General features: G+C 38.1%; 1 protein-coding gene across 1 annotated transcript; it reads right to left on the bottom strand.

Moving 5' to 3' along the window:
* Window positions 1–88: 88 nt before the first annotated feature.
* Window positions 89–7,558, bottom strand: LOC116195564 (O-fucosyltransferase 35). The gene is made up of 9 exons (XM_031524824.1): window positions 6,814–7,558; window positions 6,063–6,209; window positions 5,797–5,869; window positions 5,415–5,485; window positions 5,234–5,322; window positions 4,982–5,114; window positions 4,201–4,433; window positions 1,617–2,093; window positions 89–719 (listed from the first exon to the last, which is right to left on the bottom strand). Exons 1-9 carry the CDS (start codon window positions 7,258–7,260, stop codon window positions 518–520), a joined length of 1,872 nt encoding a protein of 623 aa, XP_031380684.1. The 5' UTR covers window positions 7,261–7,558; the 3' UTR covers window positions 89–517.
* Window positions 7,559–13,727: the final 6,169 nt, after the last annotated feature.

The raw sequence follows: 13,727 nt of genomic DNA on the forward strand, positions 1-13,727 counted from the left end.
ATTGGATCTGCAAGTGAGACTTTATAGTCTGCGTAGAGAGAGCTTGAAGATGGTATTTGTAGGTCCAGAAACATCGCAAGGTTCCATAGATCAGAAAACATTTTGATCCCATCAAAAATGTCGAACTTCTGTTATACATAAATATGTGTTTACATTACATTGTATTGGTTGATACAGAACAAATGACATTCTTTTATCCATGTCCAAGGGCATGGAGTACAATTGCCCCTCCTCCAAAATAATTGAAGCCCTATTTTAACTCTTTTCTTTTGGTAACAAATAATCATTTCACGTGTCTTCGAATCAATATGAATATTTATGAAGCTGTGTGACTGTCTTGCCATTATCACCGTCTACTTTGCAATGTTCCGACCACGCCATGTGGAAACTCTTCTTCCTGCTGTTAGTTATGTGCCCTGGCCTGAACACTGAACCAAGACAACTGCAGCTGCAAGTTGATCTTTCCTCTCAGGGCCACGCATAGAAAATAGGAACTCGGGCTCTTTCTTTTCAGCCTCTATTTTCTCCTACTTGCTTCGCAGATGCATCCTGGCAGTGGATTGGCATAGAAACTCTCCTCAAGCTTTGGAAACTCTCCAGGCTCCCTCATGTATGGCCCCCCCATTCGGTCACTGTGGAGCTTCTTCACCTTGGAACTGAACTTCTTCCATGAGATCTTACCTTCATCAAAGTCGTCCACAAGTTTAACAAAGTTCATCCTGCATTACAAATTAAAGTACATGTTAACATATGAAAATCTAAAAGGTAAACCAATAATTAGATGTCGGCAGCATGGTTTGCCTCCAAAACTTTCGTTCGAAGCAAATCATCCTCGAAACTTCAGTAACGGATGACCTCTCCTCCCATCTAATTTTCTTCATAAAAAAACAGGCCTAATGGTTATTCCGGAAGAATTTCTTCAACTTCTTATATGCCTTCTGAATTATCCTTACTCTCAACCCCTGACCTGACACCAACCATAGCTAGACCAGATTTGGACCTCTACAACGATCCTACAAAGATCTCTACACTCAATGAGGCTGAGCTCAGACTCGCAAGGCCGGATTTGCCCTGTAAAGACCCCTCTTGGCCATGCCAGTCCCATTCTTGGCCTTGACAAGCCAAAATCCAGCTTGGCAAGCCTGAGAGGGACATTAGAAAGCTTCTGGGAGGCTAGGCTCCACCTTGCTCGTGTCATTAGAGATAGCAAATCTGGTCAAGATGAGAGCATTTTCTGAAAGATGTAAATGGGGATTTAAGTGATGGCTTTAGGAACATCAATATTGATAAAATGGTATTATAGGGGAGGAAGAGAACTTAGTGCAGTGGCACAAGTAATCAACTTGGAACCAAGAGGTCCCAGGTTTGACCTTCGCTAGTAGGACACCCGTGCCCCTTTATTTGCTTTCCTCCGTCGCCTACTAGGCCCATGGACCTCCATTATAACCGAAAAAGAAAAACGTGCTGAAGCTGACGAGGCTTATCAACACTTTAGGGGGCAATTTGTCCTAAAGTAAGTTTACCGGGCAATGGTGTAGTTGTCTGACCCAACTAAGTAACTAAATCAATCCATGCAAAGTATCTGCAATATGTAAGGGCGTGAACCACATATATACCTGTCAGGATTGATGGTTTTCTTGAAATTCTCAAACCGCCGATGACCCTGAACTGCCTTTGCCATGTTGCCATCATAGGTGTAGAGAAAGACAGTACTTTGAAGGGCCACAGTGTAGTCTATACCAGCGAGCATGTTTTGGTGATTCCTAAAAGGCGCGAGCTCCTCCTCACTTGACAGAGTGGAATGAGAGAAAATGCTCGGGAAATTGTCCCTCAAATATTGCATACTTCCATTGCCATATGCTTCACCTGCCACTAAATAAATTTTTGTGTCCGACGGGAAGCCAAGACCTTTGAGTAAAAGAGAAGTCTCTCTAGGGGTCAGTGGGCACCCACCAAGTAACCTTCTCTCGGTTGCATTGATCTCCTTCTCCTTCCAGTGAGCTACCTCATACCTCATTCCTTTTAATTCTTCATCTTCCTCAGCCGACAATCCATGACTGCAGCCTGTGAATGCGAGCATATCCTTCTCATACCTGCAAGACAACAAAATTAAAATTAAAATGATAACATACTGTCAAAGTCAAAATTTAGTGGGTCTCACATGTCTATAGTTCTTGGAGAAAAGAAATACGCAAATGAAACCCATTTAACCAGCTAATTCTGCAGCAGATCGATTTTCACACCTTAGAAATTTTCCTAAGCTTGATCAAATTTATGGTTTGAAATATTCTCCATGAGCTTTGACGTGATACTAGCTAGAATTTGAATGCCTATCAGACTACAACTATCACACTGATTTAGTACCCAATCCTTTTTTAAAAACTGTGTTGGGCCCCAGACACCACCCACAAGATTACAAGAGTTGAGAATTGGAAAGAGCATATAAAAAGAATTCTTGGAATTCCTGATATTGCTGGAATAAAATGATTATGAGAGAACACACTAAGATTTAATGCAGAAAACCGTCGGAGTGCTGAGAGAAATACAACGTGGTCCACTCGGCACCGTGTAATCGTATAGTTACACAGATACTGATCTCATTACGGACCAACAGTGATTGAACGGTAGGGACTGATCACTCGCTCTGCTTAGAGACCTGGTATATTATTCGAAGTGAATAATATACAGCACGCCCCCAAAAATATCCTCAATCATTGCAGAACTATTTAGTACTTTCTGTGGAGTATAAATTCTCACAAACTCTCTCACCCCATTAATGGAGCTGCTGCTTATTGTTCTCTGTATGTTTTGGTCTACTGGCAGACAGCAAGAACACCTTTATTTATAGAAGTCGTGCAATGCTTCAAGAAGGAAACATTGTTTGATTAAAGAATGGGAAAATTAACAGAGCTTGGAAGCTTAAGTTGTGGAGCATCATGGATAGGAGATTTTGTTCGTGGTCTATAAATGGAGGCTTGCTTGCAGTTTATTTCAATAGAAAATTGAAAGTGACACTCGATGTGAGTGTCATGAGAGGCTCTTGAGGAGGCATTTGCATTTTAAAGGCAGAAAGCCAATTCCTGAAGGATCTATTAATGTGGTTATGGTAAGTGATCTTGACAATAAGCTACTTCAGGGTATTAATTTGCTTTTGCAGGGGGTGCCACTCATGGTAGGGGGAGTTATCAAGCAGTTTGGGTAGCAAGGGAAGGCTTAACTATTCACGGTTAAAGAGAATTCTTCAAGAATGACTACAAGAGTGAGGAATATAGGGTATTTTTGCTACAGTCAGTGTGCAATGAACTTGAGCGAGGACATCAAGTACCATGGAAGACGAAACACACAGAAGATATCACTGATAATAGCAGTGATTGGAGAATAGGATGTAACTGACTCCAGTTGAGGAGGCTAGTGAAGAATCTCCTCCAGTGTGGCCAGAGGGGCGAGATTTTTGGCATGGGAGACCGAGAGACCATATACTCTAATCCCACCCACTTGCGTGATTGATGGGGAAAAAAACGGCGTCAACCTTATCTCCTTCACTAAAATTGGCAGGGGATAAGGGCTCAGGGCATGGGGTCTACTAATTTGCACATTCTTCAATTAAATAAAGCTAGAGAAGCTTCAGATAACCTATATAAACACCACACCAGGGAGAATGAGAGTCCTCAGAGTGTGTATGTGTGGGATTTAGTGAGGGCTGGGAGGAATTTGTTTATGAGAAAAGATTTATGCTCCGCAGAGTATGAAGGACAGAAGCATTCAGCAATTGGTTGTACGTTTCTTTTGGCATGTTGATTTTAATAAATCAGATAATGGTTGTGAGACAAAATGTGAGTTCCTATAGAGATAGTTTAGTGTTCAAATTACAGTCAGTATACTCAGAGACGTGTCTATACAGTGTCTACTATCTACGTAGTTGATCCTTGTCATTGTCCCCTGTAGTTTTTCCCTCCGTACTCTTGAGGATATTCCACATTATTGGTGTCCTCTCGTCACCAATTTGCTTCGTCAAAGTGTTTTATCCGAAACTTGTGGGCAGTGAGTTCAGTCTGGTTATCGAAACTATTTATTATGGATCACACTCAATACGGAAGATTTTTCTTCCTCATTTTATGTAAGAAACAAGGAAAAGGGAGGAAAAGAGCGTGGGCAATTATCAAATTATAGAAGTGATGAAAAATCGGAAATATGACTTGCCTTAAGTGGAGAGCGAGATAAGGGCTTCCATTATGCCTCATCCGAGAAACCAAGGTGTTCGCCAGTTCTTCAATTGGAGTGGCATATCTCAGTGCTTGATAATTCGCACGACACCTCAACTTTTGTATAGAAGGGGGGATGCCATTATTAGCAAGCCGAGAATCAGCATGAGTGAAATATAGCACCTTATGCTGCTTTAAGAGTGGCAGCACCTCAATCTTGTAGTAACTGACCTGAAAAATGCGATGAGTCAAGGGATTACGAAATCAAGATATATAAACCTCCTAGCATAAATCTCGATCATATCCTCAATGAGCATAAATCTCCCAGTACTATGTAATATATTTTCATGATTACTAGCCCTCCTTGCAATTACTTCCTTACATTTTTAACATGTTACCATTACCATATCATGCCAAGGGAAAAAAAAAAGGCCATCATGAAACACAATCTGGCACTAAATCGGCATATGATATACCAGATGAAACTAGACCAGAATTGATCTAATTTTGCCAGATTAAACCACGAACACTAACAGTTCTCTTTAAATCATATAACAAGCACCCTAAACTATTTCCTATGAAGATTTTCTTTTTGGAACAACATTTCATATGAAGTTCTAGAATTTAATAGATGGTGCGATCCGTCTCTCCCAAATGCACCATTTTCTCCAAATTAAACTACAGAAAACTTCAGTCAACTCGAAGCATATTTAGTTGCGAAAACCTCCATCCATTAAAACTAAAAGAGAAGAAAAAGGGGGGAAAAAGGGCAGTCTAACCTTTGACCAGGATATTGGCGTTTTATTGAAAGGTTCAATTTCAGCAAAGTCAGAAGGTAGAGCCTCAACTATGTGGACGTCATCCTTCAGAGCCTCGATGAAATGTCGCCAATCAAAAAGATCTTTAAAGGCACTGCAGAACAGACAAAAAGAAGAAAAAAGAAAGAGTCAAATTAAGTTCAAAATGGTGCATTTTACGAGATTCCTAGAACCCTTAACTTTCAGATTTAAGGAAAGGATTAGCAGACCTACCTATCATCGGCCCAATAAGAGGTGTGATCCAGCTCAGGAAGAACTAGTGTTGCCTTCATGACCTTAGCAATGGCGACCATGTCGCAGATCTGCACTCTAACCAGTATAAAAAATCAGATGATTTTGCTGGTATGAAAATGAGAAGAGCCCATAGAAAAGATGAGTTACACGACAGTCGGACCCCAAATCTCATCTGATTCAAGCCACCATTTGCATTAATAAGGATGTAGCCATTTGTCTTGGCATCGAGCTCTGCCAAAGAAAGCAAGAGGTAAAGGACATGAGACATGAAAGAGATCTTTATCATAATATAACAAGCACAAGAAGGAGACCAAAGGGTCCATTTGGTTTCTGGAATACTGGGAGAGTTTTACAATTGCACTTGTTTTTGCTTATTTTCTACGTCTTTTAACAAGAAAACAGAAATCTGACAAGCTCTGCCATCAAACTCAAATCTCATTTTCTATGCTTGAAATGGACAAATTGGAGAACCACAAAAAAACATTTTCCCCAGCTTTCCATAGCTAAACAGAATCTCAACTAAATCTGTCGGATTCTCGTACTCTTGTGACTTCTCGGGCGATTGATGCATTGGCTGAAATTATCACTGTTCGGCTTGGACCAGATGCCTGAATACTGAACATGAAGTAAATTTCACATCAAGAAAACAAACAATCCAATCATCACGTGCACGCATGTCTGAATTTGATCAGGAAACGAATCCAAGGTTGAACAATAAAGACTTTCTCCTTGATATGCGTAACGAAACGTTCTCAGTTTTTGATGTTATTATTTGGGAAGAAGCATGCAAAGAGAGCTAAATACTTACTTCAACGACGCTATTTTCATGACCAACAACACCTGATGATACCATAATCAAGGTCCTTTCGACTTCGTCTTCTCCTTCCCTGATCCCATCATGACGTGAGCTTTGGCCAATCTGATGTACATGATGGAGGGATGATTTTGATAGACCCTAAGAGGGAAAACAACAGAATAATTTCAGTTACAATTATTATAATGCAACAGCATAATAGACAGCTAAACAGAAAAAACATGATTTTTCTATCTTGGGCAAATTCACAAAGTCGACCCATCAGAATCGAGTCCCACCTTAATGCTAAATTTCCAATCCCTTTATACACCAAAATCTTGCACCAAAGATAACTACTTCAAACACGAAAATGCTGATAACACCACGGCGACGACATCTCACCCGATATTGCTGGAACTTCTAATATCATAAAAATTGACGAAACAGCACCGGATCATACGCCTTCTACAAGCTGGACTAAACCCGCTGTACTAAGCCCGACTTGCCTAAGTTTGAATATGCTATCCGTTGTTCAATACAAACTCAACCAACGTCACTTTTCCGGAGAATCTAATCTACCCAAAGAAGAAAGTGGGCAAGAGGTCATTGTCAATCTGATCAATCCCAGGTAAAACGGTGCACTCGTTGATACCGAAGACGGCATAAAGACAAGACAAAACAAGATCAGCCAACATTACTCCATCGACATTCAGCATAACTGGATTGAGCTTGAACCAGACACAAACTAGACTAGCAGACAACACACCTGAACCGAGTGAGCGCTTTCGATGGCGGATCCGAACCACCCATAAGCACAGAACTTGAGAACGCCGAGGAACAAGCAGACCCCGCAGAAGAAGAAGAACATCCACTGACCCAGCTGCCTCTTCCGCTCCCTGAGCCCAGCAAGCCCCAAATCCACCACCGCGGATCCGATCGCGGGCTTCCTCAGCAAGGCCTTCACCCCAACTCTCTCCCTAATAGTACCGTGGTGGCCGGCCTCGGACCTCGGGGAGTTGATCTGGAGATCGATCTCGTGGTGGGTACCCAGTAAGCCGCCGGAGGCGGCATTACCGTTGGTGGCAGTGTTTGAGTCCCGCTTGAAGGAGTGTGCCCGGCGGGTCATTGGGCCCTTGAAACGCGGGCTGTTGACGACCCCATCAGTGGAGGCGTTGCCGTTGCCGTTGCCGCTGCTGTTGCTGTGGTGTCCCATGTGTGTCTCACACACACACACACTGTCAGATTGGGATTTGATGGGGTAAGAGATGAATGGAGGGATGCAGATTATTGGACTTGGAAGCAGGGGACAGTGAGAGATGACTGAGAGGACGGCGTTTTGGGGTGAGTGCCCAGAGAGAGAGAGAGAGAGATTGGCTAATGGCTGGCTTCGCAGCTGCTGTCGGTTGGTCACTTGCTCATCTGTATTGCTCCGTGTGCCACTGCCTCTGCCTGCCTGTGTCCCGGTTTGTCTTTTTATTTTTATTGGGAGATTTGTTTGGGTTGATCTTGGAGGATGATCGAGTCAATGCACGGTGCTCACTTTTTATTCAAAATTGTTTGATTAGTCAACTGGGGAAAAACTGTAACTTACAAGGGCCTACTTTAATAAGAGAAACCATAGTATTCGTCGGGACACGGTTACGACTTTGTTTGGATGGAGGGGAATCGAGGGTGAGGATTAGCCACATAATCCTTCTAGGAAAATCCTCAACGTAAGATTAAAAGTCTTTTTCAACGCGTTTGATTTTTTTTGTTAATTTTTAAAATTTTAATTCTAATTTTATTCATTACACAATAAAAATTAACAACATAATTATTATTTTTTTATTTTTTTTCAATTTTTTAATCATTCAATTCAATTTTTAATATTAAATTCTCTCGAATATTCATTACTTTTTTATATTTTTTCTCATAATTCAACAACATAATCATTACAACCCAATTAAAATTAAAACTCAGCTCTACTTAACTCTAAAACCAAACACATCTGAGTCTCTATATTAAATATGTACTATTATTATTATTGTTATTATTATTATTATTATTATTATTATTATTCATGCCTATCCAAAAAAAGAAAAACATTTATATGAATTACATGAAAGCACGCACAATTTGAAACTTCTGGACCTACCACTCTCGAAAGATGATTGAACGTTTTTAAAGCATAAGTTACGTTTATTACATCACATTTATAAGGAAAATAATTATTATGAGATACTTTCATAATTTTAATGGAATTTTATGACAAAAGTCTAATAGCATATTTTATGTAGAAATTCAAAAATTTAATTTGCAAAAGTTTGTAAAATGCGCGGACTTATGACTAGTATTAAAATGAAAAAAATAGACCACAGCCACGGTTGATTCATTTGGTGAGGAGATAGAATAATAGAGGAGGGAGGTAAAGACAAAAGTGAAAAAGTGGGTAACTTTTTGTATCAATTTACGATTGTCTTTTAATTTAATGGTCCCTTAATAATATAATATAAACTATAAGAGTAAAATGAGAAATAAAAAACTAGACAAAGGAGTCCCTTCTCCTTTTCTAATACTATATATATATATATATATATATATATATAAGTATTTCACTTAGTAATAATCAAAGAGGATATAATGCGCACGCTTTGTCTCGTAATTAAGGGATATTAAGTTAGATACTTTTGAGATTATTTGTGCTTCTTTATCAATTATTACAATTTCTATTTTATTATATTAAATTTATATATCTCTATTGTAACTGACAAAAAATCTCTTGTTTAACTTTCCTTGAACAAGGCCCATGAATATTTCTTGTAATCCAAATAAATTCTCTTATTTAACATTGAGAATTACAATTGTGTTATTTTTAGTCAATTATAGTGATAAATTCTCTTGTTGTTATATTATTCAAGATGTTGTTTTATCGGAGAATTTGAACTACGATTATTGTCATGCTGACGAAGCCTTAATGATATACTAGGGTGTACCCCGCATGATGCGGCTGGTTGGAAAAAATTTTCTTTAAATTTTTTATTCATCATAATAGACTGTATAATAACCAACATATAACTGAAACTAATTATAAAATCACTCATCCATAAAATTTATAAATTATTTATTATTTGTTCAAATTTTCCAAAAGATTGCACTAATTAATTCTCATATGGTATAAAAGTCAATATTTCTCCAAATTAATCTTAAGTTCAATTTTTAATATTTCAAATTAAAAATTTATGATAGGTCTTAAATAACCCGCTGATTTTTAAGTAGACAAATTTTACTTACAACAAAGGTTCAAAATTTATTAAAAGTTTCTTGTGGTCACAACCAAGTATATCCAAACGACAATCAATCTCAGTCAATAGGTTGGTGTAGGGTAGTATAACATTGTATTTCACCAAAAAATAAGGACCCATATAACGTCACAATTAAAAAAAATACTTAAATTAGTGATAAATTGAAATTGGTTTTTTACCAACATGGATTGATTTTAGGTGATGAGCGCTTGATCCCAATTATACAAAGTCTCGAGTACGAGTATTGTAAATAGAAAAAAAAAAAAAAAAAAAGTCGATCGGGAGAGTTTTATCATTTAGTGGGCTAACCTTGCTCGAACCTAGACTAATTAGACCTATTAGACTTTTGGATATCTCTACTCAATTAAGCAAGGTCCGAAGTGCATGTCTTGTAATTGAAAAAAAATCACGATCGAGTGAGTTTTATCTCTTAATGAGTCGCCTTGCTCGAATTTAGATTAATTCGACCTATTGGATGCCCAGATATCGTATGGTGCACACCGAAATAAAATAATTCTACTTGAATTAAATAAAAATTGTGCAATTGTAAAAAAAAAAATTTTAAAAAAAGGAAAGAGAAAGGTGATCCCACTAAGTGATTTGTTCAAATCCAATTCAAAAATTTATAAACTTTTCGATGTTGTATCTCTCCATCGTGCATGGACTAAAATGATCTCAAAGGCCCGTCGCATGAAATTTATAAAATGAGAGGCGTAAGGTGTACGTCATATTTTGAACATACGATTCGATACCATGTAAAATTAATAATAATATTATCGGATACAGTGTAATTCAAAGTTTTCACAGCATCTGTGTGAAGTATACAATCATATTTAGTTCCCACAGAAATCGAAGTTTTCCGAGTCACCGGCATAATTATTAGATCTTACTTTAAATATCGTAACATTGTCTTCGGTTGTGATTGACCTAGCGTGCGTGTTGCGTTCAGCATGATCAATTGGGCATCATGATGACTAAAAACAGATTGAAAGCAGCTGCATGCTTTTGGCGGTCATCGTCACTTTCTATAATATGGCGTCATTCTTTCGCTGAGCCCGCAAATGTTGACTTGGATAGAGCATCGTCTCCCGGGTCTCTGTTTTTTTAAAAAAAAAAAAATAATGCCAAACAACACGAAATTTTATTGTATTTCACATTATAGGATAAAATGAAATAATTACACAACACAACATCAAATTTTTTTCATCACATAACACATAGTCAGTATTCCATAAAAAAAAAAGATTGAATGCCGGCTCAGGAGTATTTTTACTGAAAAGGCAACTTGATGGACCTAAAATAAATTAAGTAATATAAATTTATTTAAAAAGAAAAAAAGAAAACGCACGGCAAGGCTGGCTCCGAAAGGGAGGCTCCCCCATTGACCACCCACCTCCTAATTGGAGTGGTCGGCCGACACAACTCTAATCGAGGGGTGGGTGGTCAATAGGAGGGCCCCTAAGCCCCTTCCCGAGCCAACCTTGCCTAGCCTTTTTTTTTTGTTAATAATTTTATATTATTTAATTTATTTTAGTTCCCTCAAGTTGCCTTTTTTGTAAAAGTATCCTCAAAAAGTTATCATATCAATATTTCGTCCATTTTTTTGGGAATATTGACATCATACTGTGCAGTAAAAAATCGTGTTGTATCATAAAATTATTTTATTTTTCATTGCAGAGTAAAACACAGTAAAATTTCATATTTTGTGGTGTTATTTTCCCTTAAGTGCATGATCTGATGTTCAAAAATTCAACAAACTCGATTAATTTAAAATCAAGTCAAGTCTACTCACTAAAAAATAAATCTCTTCCGGTATGAATTTTCATCATTCATAATACTTTAATTCAAAATATTATTTAAAAAAAAATAAACGCCAAACAATTGAATCAAGAAGAATTGGTTTAATGTCTCTTCTGTGTCTCTTCGGATTTATATGTGGAAAACGAATATGTCTTGGAATTGTCTTATTTAAGATTGCCACCAAATCCCAAGTCAATCGAGCAAAGATTCCGATGAGTTTGTCCCATCGAAGAGCCTTCGAACAACCATTCGCATGTAAAGAGAAAGATGACAGCAAGAAATTCTAATAAGACGATTCTAAGTGCAGATCTTATACTATTATTTTTAAAGAAAATTTTATTTTATGACCGCCACAACTTATCTTAATATTGAACTTTATTATATAAATGCAAACGGGTTAACCCTACTGAAGAACATCGATCAACTGTACCGAAGAAACTCGAAAGTGTCTTCAGGATTCTTTTTTGGAGTGGCAGTTTGGATACGAGGAAAATGTGCCTTATTAAATGGGATAGAACTCAACTCCCAAAAGATTTGGGGGGTGTTGGGCTCAGCTCGATTGCAAATAAAAATAAGGCTCTATTGTCCAAATGGATATGGAGATTTGGAAATGAGGAAAACTCTATGTGGAAGCATGTTGGTTGTAATATTCATAACCTCTCTCTCTCTTCCTGGATTCTATTTGCAAGCGTTAATGAATTAGCTGGACCTTCAAAGCAGGGGCGGAGACAATGTACTGTTAGGGGGGCAATTATCCCTCTGACCTTTGAATTTTTTAAATTTTACCCCACAATTATGAGCTTTTATGTAAAATTAGTATTTTGCCCCTCCTGAACTTTGAATTTTTTAAATTTTGCCTCAAAAGTATGAGTTTGCCCTCCCTGAATGAAAATTTTGGCTCCGCCCCTACTTCAAAGTATGTTTTGTCGACAGTCTGGTAAAAAAATTCTCCTCTCAAGTTTCTTTATCTCGGCTGGGGATGCTGCTAAAACCAGGTTTTGGCACGATATTTTGGTCGGGAATGAACCACTCTCTTCCAAATTTCCAAGGCTCTACTCCAACAATCTTCACAAGGATGCTTTCATTCGAGAGATGGGTTTTTGGGAGGATATAAACTGGAATTGGAGCTTTTATTGGAGAAGATCGCTCTCTAGCTTGGAAGAGGATTCGCTCATAAATTTATTAGTTGTCCTTTCTTTCAGCAAGTTACAAAGAAATTTTGTCGGACAAGCTGATCTGAAAGCCTATTCAGATGGCGTTTTCTGTAAAATCTGCTCGAAGAACCTTGGATATTACATCTGTTGTTGCCCTGAGGCTTCTTATTCAGTTGTTTGCAAGGTTTAGCTCCTCCAAAAGTCGAGTTCTTTGTGTGGTTGGCTTTTCAAGGGAAAATCAACACAAAAGAGGTTTCATTGAAAAAAGGTATTCTTGCCTCGGATTAGGTTGGTTGCTCCTTTTGCGATCACCCTTCTGAAGATGTTAATCATTTATTTTTGTTCTGTGAATTTTCATAGAATGTATTAGGCTGGTTGTTGCCTTGGTGGGGTAGTTCTTGGTGTGTTCCGAGCGATCTCTTGGCTTTCTTTCATCAGTGATCACTTTTAGTTACAGGGAAGTTTTAGAAGAAATTCTAGCACATTTTGTTCTTTGCAGTAATTTGGTCAATTTGGTTGGCAAGAAATGAGTCGATCTTCAGCGGCAAAGTTCCCTCTTGATGATTTAATTGAAGTCATTTTCCTTCGATTATCAACTTGGATGAAGGCCATATATGAAGACTTTCCGTACTCTGCAGTGGATTTGTTTCGTTCTTCTAATGGTATTCATAAATAGACGAATTCAAGAAGATCTAGACCCCCAATCTCTTGGACAGCTCCTCCTTCGAGGTGGCTAAAATGGAACGCTATGGCTCATTACTCAGGAAGCCGGGACCCTCAAGAATGGGAACTTTTCTTCGCGATCCAGCGGGTAACTTTATCTATCTCTTTGCTACTCCATCTAGTATCATCGAGTCCAATCTTGCTGAGTTGCTTGCAGTAAGAAAAGCTCTCCAACTACCTACCGGTAATCCAAATTTATTTGGTTCCAATCTAATTATTGAATATGATTCACTGGGTGTAATTTGATAGATTAACAAGAGCGCTGGCTTTTCTTGAAAATAAAAGGAAAATTTCACAGACATCCATCTCTCAGTTTCGTTAGGTATCAATATTCTCCTTGAGATGGAAATTCAACAGTGGACTGACTTGCTAAATCTGAATCAGCGAACCCCAAGAATTTATAGCTTGGATGTAGTTTTCATCTCTTTTCCCTTTTCTATTCTATTAGGCTCTTCATCTTGTTTCTCTATTACTTCCTCCATATGCTCTTCATTATATGTATCATCGAGTCCAATCTTGCTAAGTTGCTTGCAGTAAGAAAAGCTCTCCAACTAACTGCCGATAATTCAAATTTATTTGGTTCTGATTCACTGAATGTAATTTGATGAATTAACAAGAGCGCTGACTTTTCTTGGAAATACAAGGAAATTTTCACAAACATCCATCTTTCAGCTCCGTCAGGTATCAATATTCTCTTAGAGAAGGAAATTCAACCTCGGACT

The sequence above is a fragment of the Punica granatum genome, chromosome 2 (genome assembly GCF_007655135.1).
Source record: "Punica granatum isolate Tunisia-2019 chromosome 2, ASM765513v2, whole genome shotgun sequence".
NCBI classification, from domain to species: domain Eukaryota; kingdom Viridiplantae; phylum Streptophyta; class Magnoliopsida; order Myrtales; family Lythraceae; genus Punica; species Punica granatum.

Excerpts from the sequence above, each read along its gene's own strand:
- LOC116195564 (XM_031524824.1), bottom strand. The coding sequence starts at position 7,260 with ATGGGACACCACAGCAACAGCAGCGGCAACGGCAACGGCAACGCCTCC. Across the intron at positions 5,115-5,233 it reads TCTTATTGGGCCGATGATAG|TGCCTTTAAAGATCTTTTTG; the intron begins GTAGGTCTGCTA and ends TCTGTTCTGCAG. Across the intron at positions 2,094-4,200 it reads TATCTCGCTCTCCACTTAAG|GTATGAGAAGGATATGCTCG; the intron begins GCAAGTCATATT and ends GTTGTCTTGCAG.